The sequence below is a fragment of the Halichoerus grypus genome, chromosome 11, assembly GCF_964656455.1.
Source record: "Halichoerus grypus chromosome 11, mHalGry1.hap1.1, whole genome shotgun sequence".
NCBI lineage: Eukaryota > Metazoa > Chordata > Mammalia > Carnivora > Phocidae > Halichoerus > Halichoerus grypus.
Window position 1 is genome coordinate 5,410,715 of NC_135722.1, and position 23,325 is coordinate 5,434,039.

At 59.8% G+C, this 23,325-nt stretch overlaps 2 protein-coding genes and 1 long non-coding RNA gene across 8 annotated transcripts; 1 reads left to right on the plus strand and 2 right to left on the minus strand.

Moving 5' to 3' along the window:
- The first annotated feature begins 182 nt into the window (after positions 1-182).
- Positions 183-18,459, plus strand: LOC118519857 (uncharacterized). The gene is made up of 2 exons (XR_004909371.2): positions 183-310; positions 16,234-18,459. It is a non-coding gene; the product is annotated as an uncharacterized LOC118519857 (long non-coding RNA).
- On the minus strand, positions 3,036-10,979 carry SSH3 (slingshot protein phosphatase 3). Of its 3 annotated transcripts, none has more exons than XM_036067527.2 (14): positions 10,703-10,979; positions 10,178-10,215; positions 9,366-9,597; positions 8,355-8,473; positions 8,201-8,272; positions 7,787-7,852; positions 7,499-7,687; positions 7,325-7,418; positions 6,784-6,912; positions 6,666-6,712; positions 5,854-6,000; positions 5,473-5,673; positions 5,114-5,387; positions 3,036-4,018 (listed from the first exon to the last, which is right to left on the minus strand). In XM_036067527.2, the coding sequence occupies exons 1-14, from the start codon at positions 10,766-10,768 to the stop codon at positions 3,743-3,745; spliced, it is 1,950 nt and encodes a 649-aa protein (XP_035923420.1). In that variant the 5' UTR covers positions 10,769-10,979; the 3' UTR covers positions 3,036-3,742. The 3 variants fall into 3 exon arrangements, with proteins under 3 accessions (XP_035923420.1, XP_035923419.1, XP_077913857.1); XM_036067526.2 differs by having other exon boundaries at positions 10,178-10,218; positions 10,703-10,974; XM_078057731.1 differs by lacking the exon at positions 10,703-10,979 and adding an exon at positions 9,871-9,964 and having other exon boundaries at positions 10,178-10,201.
- On the minus strand, positions 11,870-21,405 carry ANKRD13D (ankyrin repeat domain 13D). 4 transcript variants are annotated; one of them, XM_078057732.1, is made up of 15 exons: positions 21,157-21,405; positions 20,493-20,628; positions 20,272-20,396; positions 19,518-19,563; positions 19,288-19,431; positions 18,836-19,025; positions 15,118-15,184; positions 14,636-14,717; positions 14,357-14,418; positions 14,123-14,253; positions 13,215-13,372; positions 13,000-13,116; positions 12,757-12,920; positions 12,584-12,675; positions 11,870-12,222 (listed from the first exon to the last, which is right to left on the minus strand). In XM_078057732.1, the coding sequence occupies exons 1-15, from the start codon at positions 21,244-21,246 to the stop codon at positions 12,024-12,026; spliced, it is 1,803 nt and encodes a 600-aa protein (XP_077913858.1). In that variant the 5' UTR covers positions 21,247-21,405; the 3' UTR covers positions 11,870-12,023. The 4 variants fall into 4 exon arrangements, with proteins under 4 accessions (XP_077913858.1, XP_035923423.1, XP_077913860.1 ...); XM_036067530.2 differs by having other exon boundaries at positions 11,870-12,237; positions 21,157-21,403; XM_078057734.1 differs by lacking the exon at positions 21,157-21,405 and adding an exon at positions 20,811-20,933 and having other exon boundaries at positions 11,870-12,237.
- Positions 21,406-23,325: the final 1,920 nt, after the last annotated feature.

The following is a 23,325-nucleotide window of genomic DNA, read 5'->3' on the forward strand; positions in this document are numbered from 1 at the left end:
TGCAGACCCCGTCCTAGCTCGAGGGCACCTGAAGGGGAGCAACGGCCACGCGGTCCGCAGAGTCAAGCCCCTGGGACCCTCGGGGGCGAGATTCCCATGGAAACGAGAGAGGCTCTTCGCGCCTGCGCGGACGCGCTAAGCACGGTGGGAAACGTAGTTTCCGGGCTGCTACCCGGCGGCCAAAAGAACAGACGCAAGATGGCGCCCGAGCGTTGTGGTGGGTTCCGAGCTTCTGGATCCTTTCCCCCCGCCACCCCCAAATCCCCGCCCGGGCGCTGCCGGCGTAGGAGAGGCCGCGGAGGCCTGAAAGGTAGTTTCTCTTGGCAGCCGCGGCTCTGAGGCGTCTGGGGTGCAGGGCGAAGCGGCGGGGGCACGCTCTCTTCGGCGCGTACAGTTCAGCCGTTTGAAATCTAGTCCTGAGGAGGGGCCGCGCTGGCTCGGGGCGGGTCCAAGCCCGGCCGACCCGGGCCCGGCGGAGGGAGGACTCGGTGAAGGTGGGAGCTGACCTGGGAGGCACCTGCTGTCCGAGGGACGCGAGCTCCTCGTGGCACGAGGGTTCACGTGCGGGCTGGCGCCTGAGCGCCTCCTGCCCCGGCTGGGGGCCGACTTGGGAGTCCGGGAGCGGGGGTCGTCCCGCCCCTCCCTGCGGCCGGCCTGGGGCAGAACTGGTGAATCCGGGCGAGCCAGCCTGGGAGCCGCCTGTCCGTCGAGTTAGGCCTCCGGGCTGAGATCTAGAAACTTAGGACCGATTTGAGGCCTTATCAGAGACCCAGTGACTTCTCTGAGCCTCAGTTTCCTGTTTCCAAAAAGGTAATCATAATGCCTGCTCTTTCTCGTGGGAGTGTTACAAGGTTCGATGGAAATGACATTGAGTGCGGGACATAAACAGGCATTCCCATTTGCTGTACATTGGTGCAGCTTCTTGGAAGGAAATGAAGCAATGCCTTTCAAAATTAAATGCAGATAGGCTTTGCTTCAGCCGTTCTACAGGTTTCGTGGCCATGTGTGCACAAGAAAGTATATATGAGTACTTAAGCATTACTTGGAATGAAAAAAAATTTCATAAGCAACCTAAATGTTCATCAGTAGATGACTGCTTAAATAAAATAGTGGAGTCCATAGAATAGAACATGTATTGGGGCGCCTGGGTGCTCAGCGGGTTAAGTGTCTGCCTTCAGCTCAGGTCACGATCTCAGGGTCCTGGGCTAGAGCCCCACGTCAAGCTCTCTGCTCAGCGGGGAGTCTGCTTTTCCCTCTCACTCTCCCTCTGTGCTCTCCCCCCGCTCAAATAAATAAAATCTTAAAGAAAAAGGATATGTATGATTATTGTAGAAATTAGGCAGAGCTTCCTGAATTGATAAGCAACTCTTTGTGCTATGAAAAAATTTTTCAAAGTGCAGAATGTTAATGGAGTATAATTTATGTTTTTAAAAGAATAAATATATTTGATGACAGAAGCATGGAATGTCTTTGGAGGGACTTGAAGAAGCAGTAACAGTGGTTGCCTATGAAGGATTGGAAAATAAGATCAAAGGGACACATACTTTTTTTTCCCCCCCTTTAGCAATTTGCGTGAGCTGTGTGTGTGTTTCTTAATCATTAGTCTGCATTTTTTCCAAGTAATCTCTACACCCAATGTGGGGCTTGAATTTACCACCCTGAGATCGAGAGTCAGATACTCTACTGACTGAGCCAGCCAGCTGCCCCTGTCTGCATTTTTGATGCAAACAGTTTCCCCTCCAGTTTTTGTTTTCCCAGGTGCTGAATTCTTACTTCTCAAGAGTCCTCCACAGATTCTGGTTAGCCCCGGAGCTCAGAGTTCATGATAGGAACCCCCTTCCCAGCTGCAGAGGCTGCAGGAGGGCAGGGCCTGGCCTTGGCTTCCCTCCTATCACCCTACCTGCCCCTAGCATGGCTTAGGACCACTGAAAGGGCAGTCTGGGTGGGACTCAGGGCTGGCTGTAGGATGGCAGGCAGCCCCCCTGTTTGCTCAGAAGGGTGGACCAGCCAAGTGGACCAAGAATCAGACTGGCTTCTCTGGACCCTGCCTGTGACCCTAGGCATGTCACCCACAGATAGATATAAATGCTTCCTCTTCTAGAGAACACGTTGAGGGTGAATTCTATCAGTGTGTGGAGGACATATATTGTTGAAATATCAAAGCAGGAAGGGGGGCACTTAGAGATTTCCTGGTCTAATCCTTTTGTTTTACAGAAAGAAACAGAGACTGGAGGTGGAGTAATTTCTAAGTGGCAAAGCCAGGGCTAGAACCCAGGCTCCCTGCCCCTTGGTACCCCAGGGCTAGAGCAGTGCTGGGGTCCCACCAGGGTCTGGATGAAAAATGCCCTTAAAATGGGGCACGAGTTCTCCATCAATGAGAATATTTGGTGCCAATTCCTACCTCTGAGTTGGCTTTGAAGGAAGGAGGGGACAGAAGTGACAAAGATGGGCCCACTTACTCTTCTTGAACACTAAACCTGACCAAAAGGAACCTGTACCTGGAGGGGGAGGGCCCATCGAGGGGCCTGCTTCCTTGGCAGTGATGGGCTGGCTTGGAAAATCAGGCTCTGTTGCATTGTGGCAGGAGGAAGATTCTTGGGACCCAAAATGTGCTCGAGAACTGTCATCAAGTGTCCAAAATGAGCCTTAGCTTCTGGAACAGGCTTGGTCCTGTCAGATAGGCGTTGGCAACTCCCACTTCCTCATGGGTAACTCCCTTCAGCTGTCCCAACAGAGCCAAGCACCTGCTGCCCAGTGTAGGCTTGCCTGCCCCCTGCCAACCTGCCTGAGGGGCACGTGGGCAGCTAACATTTACCCAGGCCCTGCCCTAGGAGATGAGGGAGATAGCACTGGTCTCCCCTCTTCTCTTCCCCATTCTTCCACTCCACCCCAAACCCACCACTCCCCCAAACAGGCCTGTCACAAGACACCTGGGAGCTGTGAGGAGACCAGACAGGCTAGGAGAGCCCAGACTCCTCGTGTAACCAGAGAAAGATCAGACTCACAGGCAGACGGCTTTATCATAAAAGTGAAAATAATATGAAAATGTTTTTTATTTCTAAGTACAAAGCCAGATACTATTAAGACTGTGAAAAACTGGCCAGAGGCCGTAAAGGACAAAAAGGAGACTCTCTTTGGCCTGGTGTCCTGTGACCCAGCGCAGTGCTGTGGGGGAGTGGTGGGGGGTGGGGGCAGCAGCAAAAGATGGGCAGGTTGTGGAGTGTGGGAGGGAGGCCGACCCGCCAGCCCCACCTGTGGGCCAGCTCTCCGCTCCTCAGAGCCTCCGGGTCTGGGGACTGAGGTTACTCTCGGCCTTTAAGGGCCACTGGGTCCCTGGCCGAGCAGACCCCAGGAATGAAGGCGGCAGGGGTGAGGCAGATGGGAGTGGGTGAGGGAGGGAGCAGAAGCCTTTCTGCACTGGGAAACTTTTATTCCGTGGCTGCAAGTGAATGTTCCCGGCAGCAACTGAGAATGAAGCAAGGTGTTCTTGCCCCCAAAGGTATCTTCAGTCTCTCGGTCACATCCCCATTATAGACAGAGAAGGTCTTGAGCCCTTGGAAAGGAGGACATGTGCGAGACTTAAGGCTGCAGCAGCCAAGGCTGTAGTGATGGAGTGTTGGGGCCACCTGGGGAGGAGCTAAAAGGAATGTGGACAGGTTGGCAGGAGTGAAGGGTGCTCGTCCCAGGAGCTGTGTGCCGGCCCCTCTATTTGTATCTGGGGGCCAGGGGCATGTGTGGGGGCTCAGGCCTCGCCCTCCTCCCCACTGCCATCCACACTGGCCTGCCTCACCACCTTCCCCCGGAGCCTGGGTGTGGAGGCACAGCCAGCCCCGCCCTGTCCCTGGAAGGCCTGGGTCCGGCTGGCCACCAGGGCGGCGCTGTTGAGGGCGACCACAGACTGGCGGGACTTCAGGGCAGGCCAAGGCCCCTTGTGGCCCCGCCCGCCTCCCTTGGCCTTTGAGAGCTGAGGGAGGGTCTCTGGAGGGTCTTCCTCTGAAGACTCATTCGAAGAAAACACCTGGCGGGGTCAGAGTAGAAGAAGAATCACTGAGAAGTCTTTCCAGGGCAGGGGCACTGAGCACAGAGTCTGGAAAGGGGCAGGTGTGGACTGGTAAGTGAATGCAGAGAAACTGGGCTACTCGAGGGTCACATTTCCACAGGAGAGAAGACAACACCCTGGCCCCACTGTCCCTGCTCCTCGGCCTTCACCTGTCTACAACCTCCTAGCCCCACAAGCCCTCCTGAGCTTCCCCGCACCTGCCACATCTTTGAGGCCCCCTCCTCCTCCTCTTGCCCCCTCTGCCTTTGTACAGTCAGTCCTGAGAGCCTTCCAGGAGCTGGGCTCTGAGCCGGGAGCCAAATGAAGACACTCTGCCTTTAGAAACATCCACACTCACCCACCAACCATCCATACCCAGTGTCGCCTCCTCCAGGAAGCCTCTCCCAAGCGTTCCGGCCCTCCCAGACAAGCTCTGGCCTCAAGTCTCGTGCGTGTGTGTGTGTGCGTGCGTGTGTGTGCGTGTGCGTGTGTTTAGAGCGGGATGGCGTCTGGCTCCCTAAGGCAAAGGCCAGCCTCTGTTCTGCTCATGCCCTGCAGCACTTAGCACGGAGATGATGCTCAACTGCTCAGGCCAGTACTTGGTTGTGTGGGTGCCATGACCCCTCTGCACCCCATCCTCTGGTGGGTCACTTGCCCCCCAGACTTGGGAGGGGCTGCAGAGGCCATCTCGTCCACCTCATCTAAGGTCAGCAGTTGGTCGTCCAGCTCCTGGCCTGTGGAGGATGGCTGGGCAGCCCTGCCCCTTAGGAAGCAAGTGCTTTCATCAGGCTGAGCATGCCCGCAGCCTCCAGCCCAGGGCTGGCTCGGCCCAGAAGCCCCCGCAGATGCCCCCGGCCCCATGACTGCTCTCCAGCTCCCATGAAGGACAGCGCTCACTGGCCCCCACTGGGTCTCCTTGGCCACTTTGAGGGGACGAAACGGAGCCGCCCAGGGAGTGGTCCCCATGGGAAGCCGAGCACCCGTCCTGATCTCTCTCCTTCCTCCCATCTGCCCCTCCTACTTTTGTCCCCCACTGTGCCTCAGCCTGGGCTCCTTCCCTGGCCCCAGCCTCACCTCTGGCAGGTCACTGACCCCTGAGGCGCCTTCCAGCTCCGAGGAAGGCTCCAGGAGGCTGATGGACCTCATGACCCCTCGGAGGTTGATGCGGGGCCGTGGTCCAGGCTCTTCTGTCGGGGCTGCCTGGCTCTCCTCCAAACCCATAGCCTCCATCTCCCCCCTGCCCCCTGGCTCTGGCGGAAGCGGTGGGGAAGGTGTAGAGACATCGGGGGCGAGGGGCTCCTCTGGGGAGGCCCCACCCGCTTTCTGCTCCCAGAGATGGCTCTGCCGGCTGTAAGGAGGTAGTCCTGGGTCAGCTTTGAGGGACCCAGCAGCCACCCCAGCCTCGGCACCCACCTACTCGCTTCCCCTCGAACCTGGCAGTCAGGATGCCCTGGTAGGTCTGCAGCTGGCGCAGAAAGCCAGGGTTGGGGCGGGCGACGGGCCGGAGCTCCTGAACGTGGCGCAGGGCCTGCTCCAGGCCCCAGCCGTACTGCTTCATGGCATAAGCGACCACCGTGGCAGCTGAGCGGCTGACGCCCATCTTGCAGTGCACCAGCGCCCGGGTGCCCTGGGCTCTGTGGAGGCCGCACGGTCAGCTCCCCCGCCCGCCCCCTCCCTCCCCCCGTCAGTGTGGGGGAAGGGCGGGTAGTGCTCCACCCAGAGCAGAGGAGGGGGGCAAGGCCAGGAGGGGTCCTAGAGCTGAGGGCAAAGCCAGCAGGATGAAGCTGGGCTGGGGTGAGCCGGGGGTGCCCCACCTTGCGGCCTCCACGAAGCGGTGTGTCTCCTTCCAGTGGGGTAGCAGCTGGGCTGACTCCTCGTCCCAGAGGCGCACGTTGTGGTAGACGAAGCGCTCCGGGTAGAAGTTGTCAATCTCGCGGGCCATGTTCAAGATGTGGCTGACCCTGCAGCGGAGGGCGGGAGGCCTGGCTGACGTGGCCGGTGGGGGGACGCGAGGCCCATCGGCCAGCAGACCCGGCGGAGCCTGGCTGGTTCGGGGGGGAGATGGCCGTGACCCTGAGCGAATCCTGTCGCCCTACCGGGCTGGAGGGGCCCCCTCTGGTCCAGCCAGCGGCTCGGCTGACTGCAGTGCTAAGCCTTCTAGTATAAGTCAGAGAACAGCTTTGAGCGCAGCTGAGACCACGTGGATCTGCGGCGGGGCTGGGGTGACGGGGGCCACAGCGGGTTTCCTGGAAGCCCACGGTGGACAAATGGCAGGAACCTAGGAGAGCAGGCGGCCGGTTCCCCCGGGGGAGAGGGGCACGCGCTTCTCTCTTGCGACGCAGTCAGTGGAGAGGAGCTTTCCTGCAGGGACAGGCCACCAGGACGCCCGCGGCCGCCCCTCTTCGTGAGACTGAGGCCCTGGGTCCGGGCCTTGCTTTACAGCGTGGGGAGGGCGAGTGGGCCCGGGGAGGCCTTGCAGGGGGAGCAGCCCCAGAGGCGGGATGGGAAGCGGAGCTAGCAGCCCTTCAGGGGGCCCTGGGGGCTTCTGGCCAGGTTGCCCCTTGGGGGCGGCCAAGTGAAGCGGGGAGACAGAGGGTGGGCAGTCCTGAGGGGCTCAGAGCCCTACCTATTTCTCTGCAGCTCCTCCAGGTTCGCCGCATTCCACTCTGAGCCCTGCGGAGGGAGGGGAGCATCATCCTCCGTCCCCCCAGCTGCAGCGCCCCTGCCCCCCCACCCCTGCTCACCAGGTAGAGGTGGGGGAAGATGCGGGAGGCGCGGTCCTGCTGGGCCATGAGCAACAGCATCTGGTTGTCGATGAAGTCGCGGTACTGTTGCAGCGGCCGGCCCAGGCGCAACTCCAGGGCCTGGCGGATCTGCGGGCAGAGCCACAGGGCGCCGAGGCTCAGGGGGTCCCTTGCGCGTGTCCTGATGCCCGACCCTTCCCTCTGGGGCCTCAGAGGGCGCACCCGGCCCATCTGGACAGAGGAGCTGAGCCAGGCGTGGGGGCCTGGCTCAGGGCAGGAGGCAAGCAAGGTGGGAAGAAAGAGAGGAAAGCTCTACCCCAGTTGGAGGACCGCCCCCCCCACCCCCCGCCCGGGGCCCAGCTCCCTCCTCACCCCTGCTCCTCCCCAGCACCAGCCCACCTCTTTGGGTTTTCTGTGTCTTTGGTTGTTTTTTTTTTTTTTAAAGAAAGCCCCACGCCCAAGGTGGGGCTTGAACTCATGACCCCGAGACCAAGAGTCACCTGCTCTACTGACCGAGCCAGCCAGGCGCCCCCCAGCCCACCTCTTTGGAAGTGACGCTCTCCAGGTCACTGGTGTCCAGCACATCCCACAGCTCAGCCCGGATCGCCTGCTCCATCTGCTCCTGTTCTGAGGGCCTGGGAGCCGAGCCCGTCAGTCCAGGGACCCCTTCCCCGCTCTGCCGCGACCCTCCCTCTCCTCCCCTCCCTGCACTGACCGGCCAGTCTCGGCGCTGGGAGGCCGCAGAGACTCCAGGTCGGCCATGGCCATCCACTCGTTGAGGCAGCTCTGGTCGGAGCTCAGTCTGTCCTGGTAGTGTCCAGCCCAGGTCAGGGCACTGCCCCCCGGCACAAGGCCACTGCCGAGGGCCGCCTCACATGCCTGGTGTAGCACCTGGAGTGTGGCCCTAGGACGGGGGAGAGGCTGGATCACACTGGCCTCCCTGCCACCCCTCCCCAGCCCCTCAGCCATCCCTGAGAAGAGGATGGGCCACCCTAACCCTTACCACATGGTCTGGATGGAGATGGGCTTGAAGATGCGGCTCTGCCCACCAGACGTCACGCTGAAGCCCCTGAGGGAGATCGGGCGGGGGTAGAACCCAACTCCAGACTCTGCCACAGAGCCCCTGAGCGGCCAAGCCACTAGCTACCTCGTGAGGCTGCTCCACAGAATGTACACACACCACTGGGCTTCAAGACAAGCCCCATTTGCCAGATGTGGGGTAGCTGAGGCCCAGAGAAGCTAGGTGACTTGCCTAGGTTCACACAGCAAACCAGAGGTAGAGCTGAGTAGGCCCAGGCGCCAGATGCCCAGCCCGGAGTTCTCCCACGGCTCCCCAGTGCCCAGCTGCCCCATCATACACATCGCCCCGCTGGCCCCACCCCTCCCCTCTCTCCTCCCCCTAGCTGCCACCTCTTACCCGTCTCCATCTAGGTACACCTGGGTGTCACTCCAGAGAGGCAAGACCAGGCCCAGGGTGCAGCTGGCGGAACTGGCAGGGGACAGAAGAAAAGCCATTGTCCCCCAGCATCTCACTTCCTTGCCCCCACCCCCGTTCCTCTCCCTGCTCCCACCTGCTATCGGGGAAGTCCACCCCCAGGAGGATGGTCTCATCCCGGCTCAGGTGTTCTCGTGTGGAAACTACCAGCAGGTAGCGGAGCCGGGGGGGCCGGGCTGCTTCCAGCTGGGCTGCCTGTGGGAGATAAGGAGGGAGAAGCCCAGGGTCACAGTGGCCCCAGAAGACCCTGCCCCCCCCACCCCCGCCTGACACAGTCCTGGGCCTAGAACAGACGTGCTGCCCGCCCTCCTCTTCTCAGACACCAGATTGGTGGTTATAATCTGATGGTTCCCCACTTGTGGATTTCACGGTCCCACAAAATGTTTAAGAAGATTTTTCTTAAAGGGGGTATGTGTGGAAAAAAGGGGAGAATGGGCCTGACACAGATTGCCCGTTTTCAATTTCTGCCTAGGAAGGAGGCTTAGAAAAAAACCTTTGCACTTGCCATCACCATCACTGGATTCAAGAAAGGTTTCTCACCCAAGAAATACTAAGGACGCGATCCCACAATGAAGGATGGTATTTCAGTGGAATAAATTCAGCTTTAGAGAGACCGCCTGCTTTTGCTTTTCCCATCTTGCGGCAGACAAGGAGGTGCCCCACAGGCATCTGGGAGCTGCTCCTCAAGCTCTCACCTGTGCCCCATGGCGCCTGGGCCCCCTCCGGCTCAGCAGGCCCTCCTGAGCGCCAGGCCAGGCCTTCAGTAGGCAGACTGCTCGCGGGGTCAGGAAGGGCTTGCGCGGGTTGCACAGAACCCCGTCTGTGTAACGGCCAGCTCTTGGCCCTAATCTGGCCCTATGCGCTCAAGCAGGACAGACCTCCTGCCACCGTTTCCCACACCGCCAGAGCCCTGAAGACTGGACTGTGCCCTGTCAAAACGACTAGCTGAGCCGGCAGGCTCACCAGGGTTTGGGGGTTCATATTACTGCTCCCCGCTCAGACACACGGGCTAGCTCTCTTCCATCGTCCCCCCCCCACGAAGGGCGGGCTCTCCCCCCTCCTCAGGGGGCTCGGGGCCGCCCCTCACCAGGCGGATGTCGTCCTGCGGCCTCAGCAGCTCCACCATGAGATGCAGGTGCTGGCCCTGCTCCTGCTTCCTGGGGCTCTGGGGCCCATGCCCGTCCTCCGTCTGGTCCCCGTGGGGCCGTTCTTCACCTGGGGGTCTCTCCACCAGCTCGGGGCCAGCCTCAGCTGCTTCTCCCTCGTCCTCTGCATCCTGCAGCCTCAGGACAGCCCCGCGGAGGACTGCGAAGCTCTGCCTGGCAGGGCGGCAGGGAAGCCATCAGGGTCCCTCGTACCCCTCAGGACAGGTGCATCCAAATCACCCACCAGGCTTGTTAAAACAGGGGTTGGGCTCCATCCCTGGAGAGTCAGCAGGTCTGGAGTGGAGGCCTGAGAATGTGCATTTCTAACCGGTTCCCAAGTGCTGAGGCCACCCCATTTGGGGAACTACAGTCTTGGAGGTTCTCAAGCCCTCAACCCACTTGTCTAAGGGTTGGGGGCGGGCAAGGGTTGCTCCCTTTCCTTCGTACCTGCCTAACTCAGGAGATGCTGTAAACTTGGTGGTGACCCAGGAGTCCTCGGGCCCTGTGGTCTCAACCTGCCCTTTGGTTTGTGACTACGGGCCTGAGCCAGGGTCCACGATGGTGGTGACCAGGGGGAAGAGGGAAGCAAAGGCAGCCGAGTCAGTGCTGCAAGCCCACTGCGCCCACCAGCCGTGCCCACCGGCAACACCGCCCCACAGATTCAGGAGCTGGCTTTGGCTGCGAGTCCTCCAGGGTGGCAGTGGCCAGGCCTGGCAGCTGGATGTGGGTGTCTGTGTTGGGGAGAGGTGCTCACCTTCGCTGGAGCCGGCTTCCCCGCTTGGATGCCTGGTCCTGCTGAGAAAGCGGCCCCCAGGGCAGAGTGAGGCGGGCGGTGGCAAGGACTCTCCTCTCTGCTCTCAGGGTGCGATCGCCCCCCCTCCCAACTAGGGACTGGAACCAGGAAAGGTGTCAGGTCCCTTCCCACCCCAGTCCACTCCCCACCCGGAGGCACTGGGGGAGCCCGGGCCCAGGTCCAGGTAGGGCAGCGTGGGGTGAGAGTGGGTGGGGGTGTTGGAGGTGTCCAAGGGGTTGGCCCAGATCTGGGCCTGGAAGTGGGTAGGGCCTCCGCAGTCTGGGCTGGCGCTTCGGGGTTCCAGATCTTTGGTCTGAGTTCCTGGGAGCCTCAAGACCCCCTCCCAATCCCCTCCAGCGTGATACTTGGGGTCCCCCTCCCCGCACCCCCAGGCTCAAGGGGAGACTGGCCGTGGGCAGGACGAGCTCCCCCAGGCGCAGCCGGCAGCCAACTGCGTGGGCCGGACCACGGCAAAGCCAGACTTACCGTGGGCCCCACAGGCGTGGAGTGGCCGCTGGTCGGGGGGGAGCGGCTCACGGTGACCAGGGCCATGGGGCCTGGCCGGGGACACCTGGGCCGGTCCGGGCACTTTGCCCTGCCACAGCTCTACGGACAGTCCCTGCCCCGCAGGACCAGGAAGGAGAGACCGGAGCCACCAGGGCCTGGCACCTCCTCGGGGGCGGCCCTTAAAGGGCCAGACACTCGTCCAGCCGGGCCTGCGGAGCCAGCGCGAAGCGGCCGCCGCCCCTCCCTTCGCGTCTCCTCCGGTTCGGCCGCCTCGCCCCCGCCCCCGGACACGTTGGGGGCGGACCCGGGGCGGGGCGCAGGTGCGGAGCGCGGCCGGGAGGGAAGTGTCCAGAGGTCCTGCAACTTGCAGCCTTCGTTCCCGGGTTGGGTCCCTCCTCCCGGGAGGCGCCCCTGCCCCTGCCCCTGCCCTCCCGGCTCCGCCCACTTAGGTCACCTGAGTTCTGCTTTGGACCTCAACCGTGCTATTACCTAGAAAAGATGGGACCTAGGGAAGCAGGACTGGGGACACAGGTCTTGGAGAGGATCAGACACAGTCTTAAGTTGGGGGGCACCCCAAAATTATTTCTCCTTGCTGATTGGCCCTCCTGCACGAATCATTGGGAGACATGCAGAGCTTCAGGGGAAATCAGGCGGGATTTAGAACTGACCCCTGTGACTCACAGGGGACCCTCAGGGCCACCTTGGAGGTGCGCAGGGCAGAGCTGCAGCAGAGGAAAGTGACTTGTCCAAAATCACTGGGATAGAACATGCTGGGGTCAGTGCAGGAATCCAGGCCTGGTGTGCAGGGGGCTCCTCCCAGATGGCTGGCAGTAGTCTGGAGGCCCAGCCTTTCCCCCTCCTTGACAGGAGCACAGGTGGGTTCTGGTAAAGACCCAGTGAGTCACAGGAGGACTCCAGGGAATTGATGTTAATGGAGCACCTACTCTGACATATGTGGGTTCATTTCACCCTCCCAACAGCCCTGGGGAGTGAGAGGCAGTCTCATTTTACAGCTGAGGAAACTGAGGCTCGGAGAAACTGAAAGGGCTACAGCCACGATTCAAACCCAGGTCTGCAGCCATTGCCCACAGCGTCCACCCTCAATGTCACCTCCCCACCTTGTCTCCCCATTGAGCAGAATAAGCCTGCTGCTCAGTCTCTTTATTTCCACCTAGGTCTCCAACGCAAGTCCACCTCCAGGGCTCCAGGCCCCAAGCTTAGCAGCAGAGAGTTTATAAATAAATAAGTTACAAAAGCAGGTGGGGCAGCAGCCCAGACAGCCCTCCCGGGGGCCGGGTGCTCAGTGCTCTGTGAGCGAGAGCTGCAGGATCCTCTGTAAGTCCTCCTCCTCCTGCTGCCCCCGTCGTTCCTGCTCCTCATGCTCCCTCGAAGACAACTCCAGGGCCAGGCGAAGCTGCTCCTCAAAGCTTGGGGGGGCTGGGGCCGGGGGGGTCCTGTGAGGGGATTCTGGGCCGTTGGGCTCTGTGGACATCCGCAGGCTTTCTTGGAGGGCCCTTCCAGACAAGGCGTGAGAGGAAGGGCAGACCAGTGAGTGCTCAGGCTGAGGAAGAAGGCTAAGGGCAGGATCATGGCCATGGAGGACAAGGGCAAGGACAGGGTGGCTGGGACCCAGAAGACCAGAGAAAAGAGACAAGGCGAGGGGCCCCGTCTCCCCCATCCTCACGCTGCCTTCAGTGGTAGGCAGCACTGCTTATGGAGGGTGGCCTTGGAGAGGGCATGGGATCCCGGGCCTAGTGCCTCCCCACCACCCGCCGCCACCAGCCAAGGACCCCTGGCTGGCAGGGTCCTCGGGGCAGGGCAGGCTGAGACACTGTCCTAGTAGGTCCTAGAGGGCCTCACCGCTCCAGCTGAAGCTGCTCCTCATAAGCGGTGGCCTGGGGGAAAGGGTGGGCACCAGGCCGGGTGTTGGTCAGGGCTTCCCAGACTGTCACCTGCAGCAGACGGAGCCCGGAGCTGTCACGCCTGCCACCCGTGCCAGCACCCAGGCGGGCCGGCCCCTGCCCGCGTCCCACCTGCTCGGCCTCCGCGCCCGCCTCCAGCAGGCTCTGCCGGATGGCAAACTGGAGCAGGTCGTCATCCTCGTCGCGAAGGGGCTCGCTGCGCTCTGTGCCCAGCACGCTGTACCCCTCGGGCACCTCGAACACGGCGGGGTCCACCTCACACGGGAAAGGGCTCCCTGCGCGGGAGAAGGGCCGCGCTCAGCCCCGGGGCTCGGGGACCAGGGAGCGGCGCAGCCCGCCTCCCTGCCGCGGTACCTGACGCTGGGCCGCCAGGGCCGGGGGCCGGCACCCACACGGAGCTCAGGGGCTCGTCACAGCCACACAGGTTGCTGAAGGTGATGCGGGCGTTGAGCACGTGGAAAAGGGGAATCTCTGTGAGGAGACAGCGGGCCTGAGCCACCGGGGCCAGCGGCCGGCCCCCGTCCCCAGGAGCTGCCCAAGGGCCCCCGGTGCCCCAGGCCACCCCTCACCAATCTTGACTGGGAAGCCGGGGGGAAGGCGCAGGGTGATGAAGTCACGCAGCTTGGCAAAGTGAGCGTTGCTGATAGCCATCAGGTCAATGATGGGCGTCACCTGATCACCCAGGGAGAGCGGGTGCTCCTCACTCAGCCAGAGCGTGGCCTTGAACCTGCACAGGACGTGAGTCAAGGAACCTCTGGCGGCCCCTCTGTTAAGACCCACCCAGCCTGGACACCTGCCTTTACTCACACTCTCTGCCAAGACTGCGCCGCCCTCTTGTCTGCTCAGCTGTCCCGCCTGCCTTCCCCAGGAGCGTATGTCCTTTTGGCCCTCCTGCCCGAGCTGCTCCCCAGACCCTGGGCCCAGGCTGGGGCCTATGGTAGCCTCAACTCATCTGGATGCGGAGTCTACCTATGGTCCCTGGGACAGTGCTGGGCCCATCGTAAGCTCTATGTCATGGCTCGTGAGATCCTCCTAGTGCCCTTGTGAGCAGGGGGACAAGTGTGACTGTTATTTTACTGAGGAGAACAGACTCTCGGAGGGGAAGACATTTCCTGGGGCCACAGAGTCAGGAGATGGTAGCACTGTGAGCCCTTCCCCTTTGCCATAAGCCGGCCTCCAGCAGGTGCTCATTCAATTGAACAGAAAGCCATAAATGAGCGGTGCTGCCCATTCATTCATTCACCAGACAAGAGTAACCAGTCCTCTGGGCCAAGCCCCCGAGCTGGTGCCAATAACCACGGATAAGACAGACCTGGCTCCTGGATCCAAGGAGGAGAATCTAGCAGGAAGCCAGCTGGGTGAGTGGGTCCCCCACTCTGGTGGGCCCCAAGTGTGACAGGAGTCTGCAAGGGCTCAGGGGGACCAGGCAGGGTCCCCGTCCCTGAGGGAAGTCCCAAAGCCAGCTCCAAGACCTCACCTCTGTACTTTGCTGGACATCTCAATGGGGCGGCCAATGTTCCTCGACTCCAGGCTGAAGTTGGGATCGAAGTATTCACTGGGGGAAATGGCTGTGGGGTTGGTGGGGCTGGCGGCCTGCTGCACAGGAGCCTGGGAGGGCCCCATGAACAGACTTAGTGCTCAGGAGGGTGCCTGCCTGGCCCTGCCCACCGGCCCCCTGCCCGTGACCCCCCCACCCGGGGGCCTGGCTCACCCCGCTGTGGGAGGAGTGCTGCTGGGCCATCCCGAGGAAGGACTGGAATGGAGTCTTCCCTCCTAAGGAGAAAGGGTGGGAGCCCATGAGGAGACTTTGGGCCACTGCCCCCAGACTGCCCCCCCATCCACTCTGGGAGCCTCCTGTCGGGTGGGAGACAGAGCACATGGGAATGGGGAGGCCTCCCAGCTTGTCCCAGACGTTGTGGCCCTAACCCCAGACCAGGGTGACCCCAGCATATGGTGTGACTGGGCAGCAGGCAGGCGCACCTCGGTTTACCTTTGCTCCTCGACTTGTCCTGATCAGAGAGGTGCTCCGTGCGAGTGCGTGTCACCAGCTCCACATTGGTGGCACTGTATACCTGGGGAGCAGGGGGGACACGGGGGGAGCTGAGGGCTCAGAGCCTGTTTCCCACACTCAGCCTCACCAGTACAGGACCCACGTCCTCCTCTCTGCAGGGACAGACAGGATCTCGCCCCCCACTGTGGAGGAGGTGGCAGGGTCTGAACCGTGGGGGCTCAGTCATGAGGGGAAAGTGCTCTTCGTGTCATCTCGGTAACCCGAGTCGGGGCCCGTGCTGGGGTGATCCCTATGTGCTCGGCGGGGCCTGGGCAGTCGGGCCCCCTGAGTTCCCATGGCCACACGGGGCTTCCAGAGCCCACGGGCTACTCTGTCTCTCCTCCACATGGGTGGGTGTGGAGAAGCAGTGGAGTTCCTGGGCCTTGTCTCCTACCCCAGCCCCCACCACTAGCCTCTCCTGCCTTGGCCTCGTAGCCGCTAACGGTTTCCATCTTCTCAGACCGCCAGCCCCAGATACCACATTTGTTCCTGAAACAGACCAAACAGGAGCTCGTGAGGATCCAGACCCCTCGGCCCTAGCCAGAGCCTTCCCTTCCAGAAACCCCTTCCAATTCGCCTTCCCACTATGAAACGCAAGGGCCTTGAGAGGATGCCTGGACAGCTGGGGACAATCAAACAGGGACTGGGGACTAAAAAGTACTGAGGAATTATCATTAATTTGTTAGGTGTGATAATGGTGTTGGGGCTCTAACAGATAAGGATAAACATCCTTATCTGTTAGGGTCATGTGCAGAAGCATTTACTGTTAAAGTGATATGACATCTGGGATGTGCTTTAAATAGTCCAGGTAGGGGCGCCTGGATGGCTCAGTTGGTTAAGTGTCTGACTTCAGCTCAGGTCATGATCCCGGGGTCCTAGGATCAAGCCCTGCTCAGTGGGGGTCCGCTCATCCCTCTCCCTCTGCCCCTCCCCCCACTTGTGCGCTCTCTCATTCTCTCTCTCAAATAAATAAAATCTTAAAAAAAAAAAAGTTTGGGGGCTCCTAGGTGGCTCAGTCATTAAGTGGCTGCCTTCGGCTCAGGTCATGGTCCCAGGGTCCTGGGATCGAGCCCCGCATCAGGCTCCCTGCTCAGCGGGAAGCCTGCTTCTCCCTCTCCCACTCTCCCTGCTTGTGTTCCCTCTCTCACTGTGTCTCTCTCTGTCAAATAAATAAATAAAACTAAAAAAAAAAAAAAAATGTTCAGGGAAGAGGCACCTGGGGGGCTCAGTCAGTTGAGGGTAACAATGCTTGATTTGGGCTCAGGTCATAATCTCAGGGTCGTGAGATGGAGCCCCGCAGTGGGCTCCACGGTGGGCATGAAGTCTGCTTAAGATTCTCTCTCACCCTCTGCCCCTCCCCCCACCTCTCTCTCCCTCTCTGAAAATAAAATAAAATAAAATAGTCCAGAGAAAAAAGGAAAAAAGCAAGGAAGGATAGACTCAACAAGATTGATAGAATGTTGGTTAAGTGTTGAAGTTGGGCGAAGAGGACATTCTAACTATTCTCTCTTCTTTCATACATGTTTGAAATTTTCCAGAATAAAAAGTGAAAAATAAAAGTGTGTCTGATTCAACAATAATAGTTACAAGACATCAATATCCCACTTTTGATAATGGCTAGGACAAGGAGACAAAAGATCAACAAGGAAACAGAAGACTTGAACAACCCCATAAAAGAGACTTAACAGACTTTCTTAGAACACTCCACCCAACAACAACAGAATGCACATTCTCCTCAGGTGGCACGTGAAACGTTCTTCAGGATGGACCATATGCTAGGCCATAAAAGAAGCCTCAATAAAACTGAAAGGAGAAAAGTCATACAAAGCATGTTCTCCAACCACAAGGGAATGAAATAAGAAATCAATAACAGAATAAAGATTTGGGAAACTCACAAAGGTGTGGAAAGTAAACACACTCCTAAAAAACCCAAAGGGTCAATGAATAAATCAAAAGAGAAATCAGAAAATGCTTTGAGATAAGTGGAAATAAAGATACAATACTCAAACTTGTGGGATGCAGCTAAAACAGTGGTTAGAGGGAAATTTAGAGCTATAAATGACAATATTAAGAAAAAAAATTAAAGACCTAAGTAAATGGGAAATGGTCACATGGTCATGGAAGAGGACACTCAACATTGTCAAGATGACAGTGCGCCCCAAGCCGAGTTACAGATTCAACGCAAACCCTATCAGAATCCCACCCAACGATTTATTTGTAGAAATTGACCAACTGAATCTGGAATTCCTATGAAATTGCAAGGGACCCAGAATACCCAAAATAATCCTGAGCAAGAAGAACAAAGTCAAAAGACTCACACTTTCCAATTTCAAAACTTACCACCAGGCAACACTTATAAGACAGTGTGGTCCTGGCACAAGGACTGACATATAGGTCAACGGAATAGAACTGAGAGTCCAGAAATAAACCCATACATCTGTGGTCAACTGATTTTCCACAAGGGTGCTAAGACCATTCAATGAAAAAGAGCAGTCTTATGCACAAATGGTGCTGGGACAAGTGGGTCATCACCTGCAAAACAATGAAGTCAGACCCTTTCCTCACACCACACACAAATAGTAATTCAAAATGGATCAAAGACCGAAACGTAAGAGCTAAACCTATAAAACTTTGAGAAAAAAACACAGGGGAAAATCTTTGTCACTTTGGATTTGACAAAATATTGTTAGACATGACACTGGAGGAACAGGTGACAAGAGGAAAAAATAAAAAAATACATAAATTGTATATTTCATGAAAATTAAAAATGTGTCTTCAAAGGACACGGTCAAGAGAGTGAAAAGTCAGCCCACAGAACGGGAGAAAATATTTGCAAATCATATACCTGAGAAGGGACTTAGATCTAGAATATATAAAGAACTCTTGCAACTCAATAATAAAAAGACAACCCAATTTTTTAAATGCACAAAGGATGTGAATAGACACGTCTCCAAAAAAAGAGCTATAAATGGCCAATGAGCACGTGAAAAGGTGCTCCACACATCATTCACCATGAAGGAAATGCAAATCACAACCACAGTGAAATACCCCTTCTCACACCCGCTAGGGCGGTTGTAATCCAAAAATAAATGAATGAACAGCAATGTTGGTGAGGACATGAAGGAACTGGAATCCTCATACACTGCTGGGGGGGCGGGGGATGGAAAATGCTGCAGCCCCCTTGGTAAACAGTCTGGCAGTTCTTCAAACAATTAAACATCTGGTTACCAGATGAGCTAGCAATTCTACTCCCAGGTATACACCTGAGAGAAATGAAAACTATGTCCACATAAAACCTTGTATACTAATGTTTACAGAAACCTTCATAAAGGCGAAAGGTGGAAACCATCCTAATGTCCGTCAGTAGATGAGTGAATAAACAAAATGTGAGCTAGGCATACAATGGACGGGGTGAAGCAGTTACACACTAAATTGGATGAAGTGTGAAAACGTTCTCAGTGAAAAAAGTCACACAAGACCACGTATCGCATGATTCCATTCATGGGAGAGTCCCAAATAAGGAAATCTACAGAGAAAGTAAATCAGTGGCTGCCTAGGGCTGGGGAAGGGGGTGAGGGCACGGGAGCTGGCAGCTACAGGATTTCTTTTTGGGGTGATGACAATGTTCTAAAATTGACTGGGGTGATAGCGGCATTTCCGCAAACACGCTAAAAACCACTGAATCATACACTCTAAACAGGTGAACTGTTCGGTATACAAAATTATATTCCAATAAAGCTGTTTGTTTGTTTGGTTTTCAAAAAGGTATTTCTGAAGTCTGTTCCAGGAACTGGGACATATGTTGTCAGAGAGAGAACAGCCTGGCTGGTAGGGTCAGATTCCTAGGCTACCCACAAAGGACTGTGGCCCAGAAACAGCCATACTACTGAGAAACCCACACTGGGGTGAAGAGCTGCCCTGAACCACAGCCTAAAGCCTTGTTGTGATGGGAAAACACGTGAGGGCCCCCTGACCTAGCCTCCTTCCCAGGAAGACAGCTGCCCTCGGACAGACGTGCAGGTGGTCTGGGTGGGACACTGGGCCTACAGGGACCCCTGCCCCCACCTGAGCAGCCTCTGAGCAGCTCACCCTCCCAGAGGCCTGAACCGGGACCCGCGGTGTGGCCGGGCCCCAACTGACCTCTCGAAGGCCACATTGCGCGTGTCCAGGTGGGTGGAGACGATAGGAGAGGTGAGCCGACTGGCCACATGCTCTTCACTGGGCCGCATGGCGGCCAGCAGCGCTTCCGGCTCCTGCAGGGCGAGCCCCAGCGTCTCGGTGTGCACCACCTGCCGGTCGTGGTCCACTTCCATCACCAAGGCTCCTGCCTCTGCCAGCCGGCACGGGTGCGTGAGGGGCACAAGTCAGTGCCAGGCCCCAGACAGCGGGGGAAAGGGCCACCACGGTGCCCTCAGCCACCTGCTGCTAAGTGGGTGAGGCCCCAGCCCGTGGGTCCCCTCCACCCTCAACCTCTGTTTCCACAAAGTAGAGAAAAAGAACAGCACCGTTCTCACAAGCCACAGAGAATCCGGCGGGGGCTGGAGGGGGGTCCTGGCCTGACTCATGCCCACAGTGAGTCCCCCAGAGCTCACCCTGGCCCTTGAAGATAAAGCTCCTCCTGCCACGCTGCCAGGTCATGTGCTCGAAGCCCAGAAGACTGGTGTCCACCCGCAGGCTCTCCCCCCGCTTCCACACTCGGTACACGTCACTCGGGCACATCTTGGACACAAGGGGCACTGCAGGGAGTGCGGGGGTCACCATGGTTCTTTCCCATAGGATCCCCCCGCCCCGCCCCAGGCAGAGCCAAGAGGTCCTCACTCACCCCAGCTGGTAAACTCCCACTTCATCTCCACGTAGAAATCGGGGGCCTGAGATAGAGCAGAGCACCTGTCAGGGCCTGGTGCTGAGGACTGGCGGGCCTAGGGAGCTCCTTGTCTGTAGCCCCTCTCTGGGAGTCCAGCCCCTCAGCAAGTCTTCAAGCGCTATGTCCTAGCTACGCCCCCACTACAACCACACGCCCCCCAGGAAAGGGTGGGCTAAGTGGGGCCCTAATAAGGTCTTGGGATAAACAGACTATAAGGATCTGGAGCCCCGAGGTCAGTCTCCACCTGGCCACTAGACTGCGGAGGGGCCCTGGGGGAATTTCTTGCTCCCCCTGGGTCTCAGAGTCCTCATCTGTAAAGAGGGCACAATGACCCCCTCTGGGCCTGCCCCCCATGCTTGAGGAGGGCCAACAGGTACTCGGGGGCACCAGGCCACACCTGCAGAGTCAGATGAAACTCTCCCCCCAGGGAACAGGCCCACACCTAAAGCTCTGCGGAGATTTCTGGTACGAGGGACCCCTGAGTCAGCAACGGCTCTCCTCCTAAAGGGCCCCGTCTCACCCATGTGGGCCTGGACTCCTCTTCCCTACCTGACCCTGGAATGGGGTCACTGTCGTCGACAGTGATGGGAAAGCATGCTGCGCAGACTGAGCGGGCGGCAGGTGACCAGTGACCCCCCACGCAGTCTGTCACGGCCCCTTGACGCGGCTCCCTACCCCTCCTGACGGACCATACCTCTGTACCCCGCCGTACCTGGCGGAGTTTGTTGAGCAACTCCGGAATGCCAGCCAGTCTCTGTGTGGCCCTCTGGTAGTCCCGATACTGGAGGACCAGCTGTACCATCTCGGGGTCCCCAGTGCTGACTGCCTCCTGCAGGACTAGGGGCGCCAGGCCGCTGAGGGGAGCTCTGTCGATGGCCCCGGGCACCAACCCCACTGCCAGCCTCAGGGGAGCCCCTCTGCCCTCTGCAGTACCTGCCCAGCCCTGGCAGCTCTCTTTGCCCACGTTGGCATTGTGTCGAAGGAGGACTCTCACGGACTCCAGGTTCCCCAGGGACACAGCCAGCTCCAGGGGAGTGCGCCCCCGGGGGTCCTCCTGTTCGATGTCGTGCTGGGGAAGACGGGACACTCAGCACAGGGCAAGTAAAGAGAAGCAAGAAGGCCACTAGGCTGAACATGGCTGGGGGCCATGGCGGGAAATAAAGACAGCAGACAGGCCATGGAAATGGCTGAGGGTGGCCTGCGTGTCCTCACAGGAGGAGGGGAGGGAGCAGGTGGGAAGGGCCTGCCCACCTCTCCTGCCCCCGGCCCGGAAGAGAGCTGGGCATCCGGCGGTGGGGCCTGGGCAGGCAGAGGTGCAGCTGCAGATGTCAAGAGTTTGGAGGGGCCTGGGGGCCAGAAGCAGGCTGCCTGTCCTCAGCCCGGCTCAGGGGTGGTGTGGCGCGAATTCGGGGGCCGGATGCAGTGCGAGGCGGGCAGGCGGGCGGGGCGAGGCCCAGCGCTGGAAGCCGAGGCCAGAGGCTCAAGCGAGAGGGCCAGGTGACCCGGGCTTCGGCTCAGGCCGGGCGGCCTCCAGGACGGAGACCACGGCTTTGAGTGGGCTGCGCGGAGGACAGCCCGGGCGCCCGGTGGGTCTCACCTGGCGGCTGTGCAGCGCGGCCTCCAGTTCGCGGTGCCGGTTCGCCCAGACGAGCCGGTGCAGCGGGAAGGTGGGGCCCGGGCCGGCCATGCTGGGCCTCAGCGCCGCATCGCGGGAGGGAGGGCGGGCGCGGCGGGGGCGACCCGGCCCCGCCTCGGCTTCGGGCCTGCCGCGGCCCTCTCGCCCCCGGTCCGCGCAGCCTAGAGTGGCGCCCAACGCAGCCCCCGCGCCGGGCGGCAGTGGCGGCGGCGGCGGCGGCGCAGGCGGTGAGGAGGGCGGGCCGGGCGGGCGGGCCTCGCCGGGGCGGGGCGGGGCGTCGGGCCGCGCGCCCCCTTGCCTCCCGCAGCCATGGCAACCGCAGCCGGGGCCGCGCCCGCCGGGGGCTGGAGGGGGGCGCTGCTCAGTCGCCTTGGCAACCACGCGCGCCGGGGAAGGAGCCAGGGCCCGCGTCTCGGGGACCCCGGCCTCAGCCGGGCCTGGGTCTGCGGGGGGCGGTCTGGCGGGGGCGGTCTGGCGGGCGGGGCCTGCCTACGGCTCCGCCCGCAGCCTGCAGGGGGCGCCCCAGGCCCAGCGCAGACCCCTGCTTGTGGGTCCGGAAAAGGAAGGAGGGAGTCCGGGGGCGGGGCGGTTCGGCCGGGGGCGGGGCGGTTCGGCCAGGGGCGGGGCCTGGGCCCCCGGGACGTGCGCGCGCGAGTGCGCGTGCGTGCTCAGCAGGCCGCGGTCCTGCGGCCTTTGGGTTATCCGCGTTTCCCCAGCCGGCACTCACGCGTGCCCTGGGCTTCCTGCCCCGGCGTCCTATCCCGGCCTCGCGGGTACCGACTGTGCCTGTGAGGGCGGCTGAGGCGGGAGACCCTGGCTCCCCTTCCCATCACCTCCGAGATGTCCCTGAATGCACCTTCCCCAGGGACCTGGGCCGGTGTCTAGTGGTCGCCTCAAGACGGGCTGGGCCCAGGCTTGCGGGGAGGCGGCCCCGCCAGGTCACTGGAGTCAGGGATGGGAGCACTGGGGAATGGGGGCAGCGGGCCTGGCTGGAGTCGGGCCTCTCCCAGTGGACTGTCCCCGTAAATGGCTGCCTTCACCCACCGCACAGATCCCTTTTGCGGAGGCTGCGCTTTGCTGCCGGCGTCAGGAAAGGAAGGAGAGTTTCGAAATCAGGGCCGGCCCCTCCACCCACACCGGAACTGGAGCGCAGGCCTCAGCCGCCTGAGCTGTCGTTACCCCAGCCTCAGCCCAGGGTGTGGTGTGCAGCCGCCAGGCTTGGCCAAGGCTGACCCTCTGGTCTCAGTCTCCCTATTGGTAAAATAACTAACTACAGATTTTTTCTAGAAGTTTGAGCTGAGTCTCTGGGCTGGGAGGGCTTGGTTGCCATTTTCACCCTGCCCTCTCAGTGTGGGTAGGCGGCTCCTGTGCTATCTGGGACCTTTGCCACTCTGCCCTGTGGTGTCATCAGGTCACTGTGAAGTCCTTGGCTCTAGAGCAGCTCGAAGGCCTCTGAATGTCCAGAACTGGACATCCGGCCACACTGCCCCGCGGCAGCCCTCTCTAGCCTCCACCTTCCTTGGAAAGGGCTCTCCCCTCCCCCAGCTTCTTCAACCCAAATCTAAGGGCATGTTCTCCCGCCGGGCCCCTCCTGATTTCTGCAGTCTTGCACACAACTCTCCACCGGCATGAATCCTAACTCCACTGTCTCCTCAGCCCTCTTCCAGGGCCCCTTCTCCCTGTCCAACCCCCAAGTGGGGCGTTCCCCCTGCTGAAAGCCTGTTTCTACTGTCACCCCGACGCCGTCCCCAGGACTGCATTTCAGCTTCCTCTGGGACATCTCTGTGCCTGGTGTCCTATGCTATCCCATTAGCATTACCTAAAACCAGATCTGGTCACATTCACCCTCTTTCCCCCAGGCTGTACTCCCTGGCGGTCCTCTGAATGTGCCATAGACCTCCCTGTTGGGCCCTCTTGGACTCCTACCTCTCTGTCGTCCCCAAGTGGGGCCCATTCCTGGTGGGCCGTGTTCTTCCTCTCCTTGCATTTCTTCCCTGGACAAGCAGTGGCCCCTAGCCTCCCTCCCTGCTTCCTATCCTTTGCCTCCCTCCCTGCATCATGGGCATCGATCAGTCCGCCCTCATCACCCAGCCTGTCCAGAGCCTTCAGGGATTCCCAGAGCCTATCCAA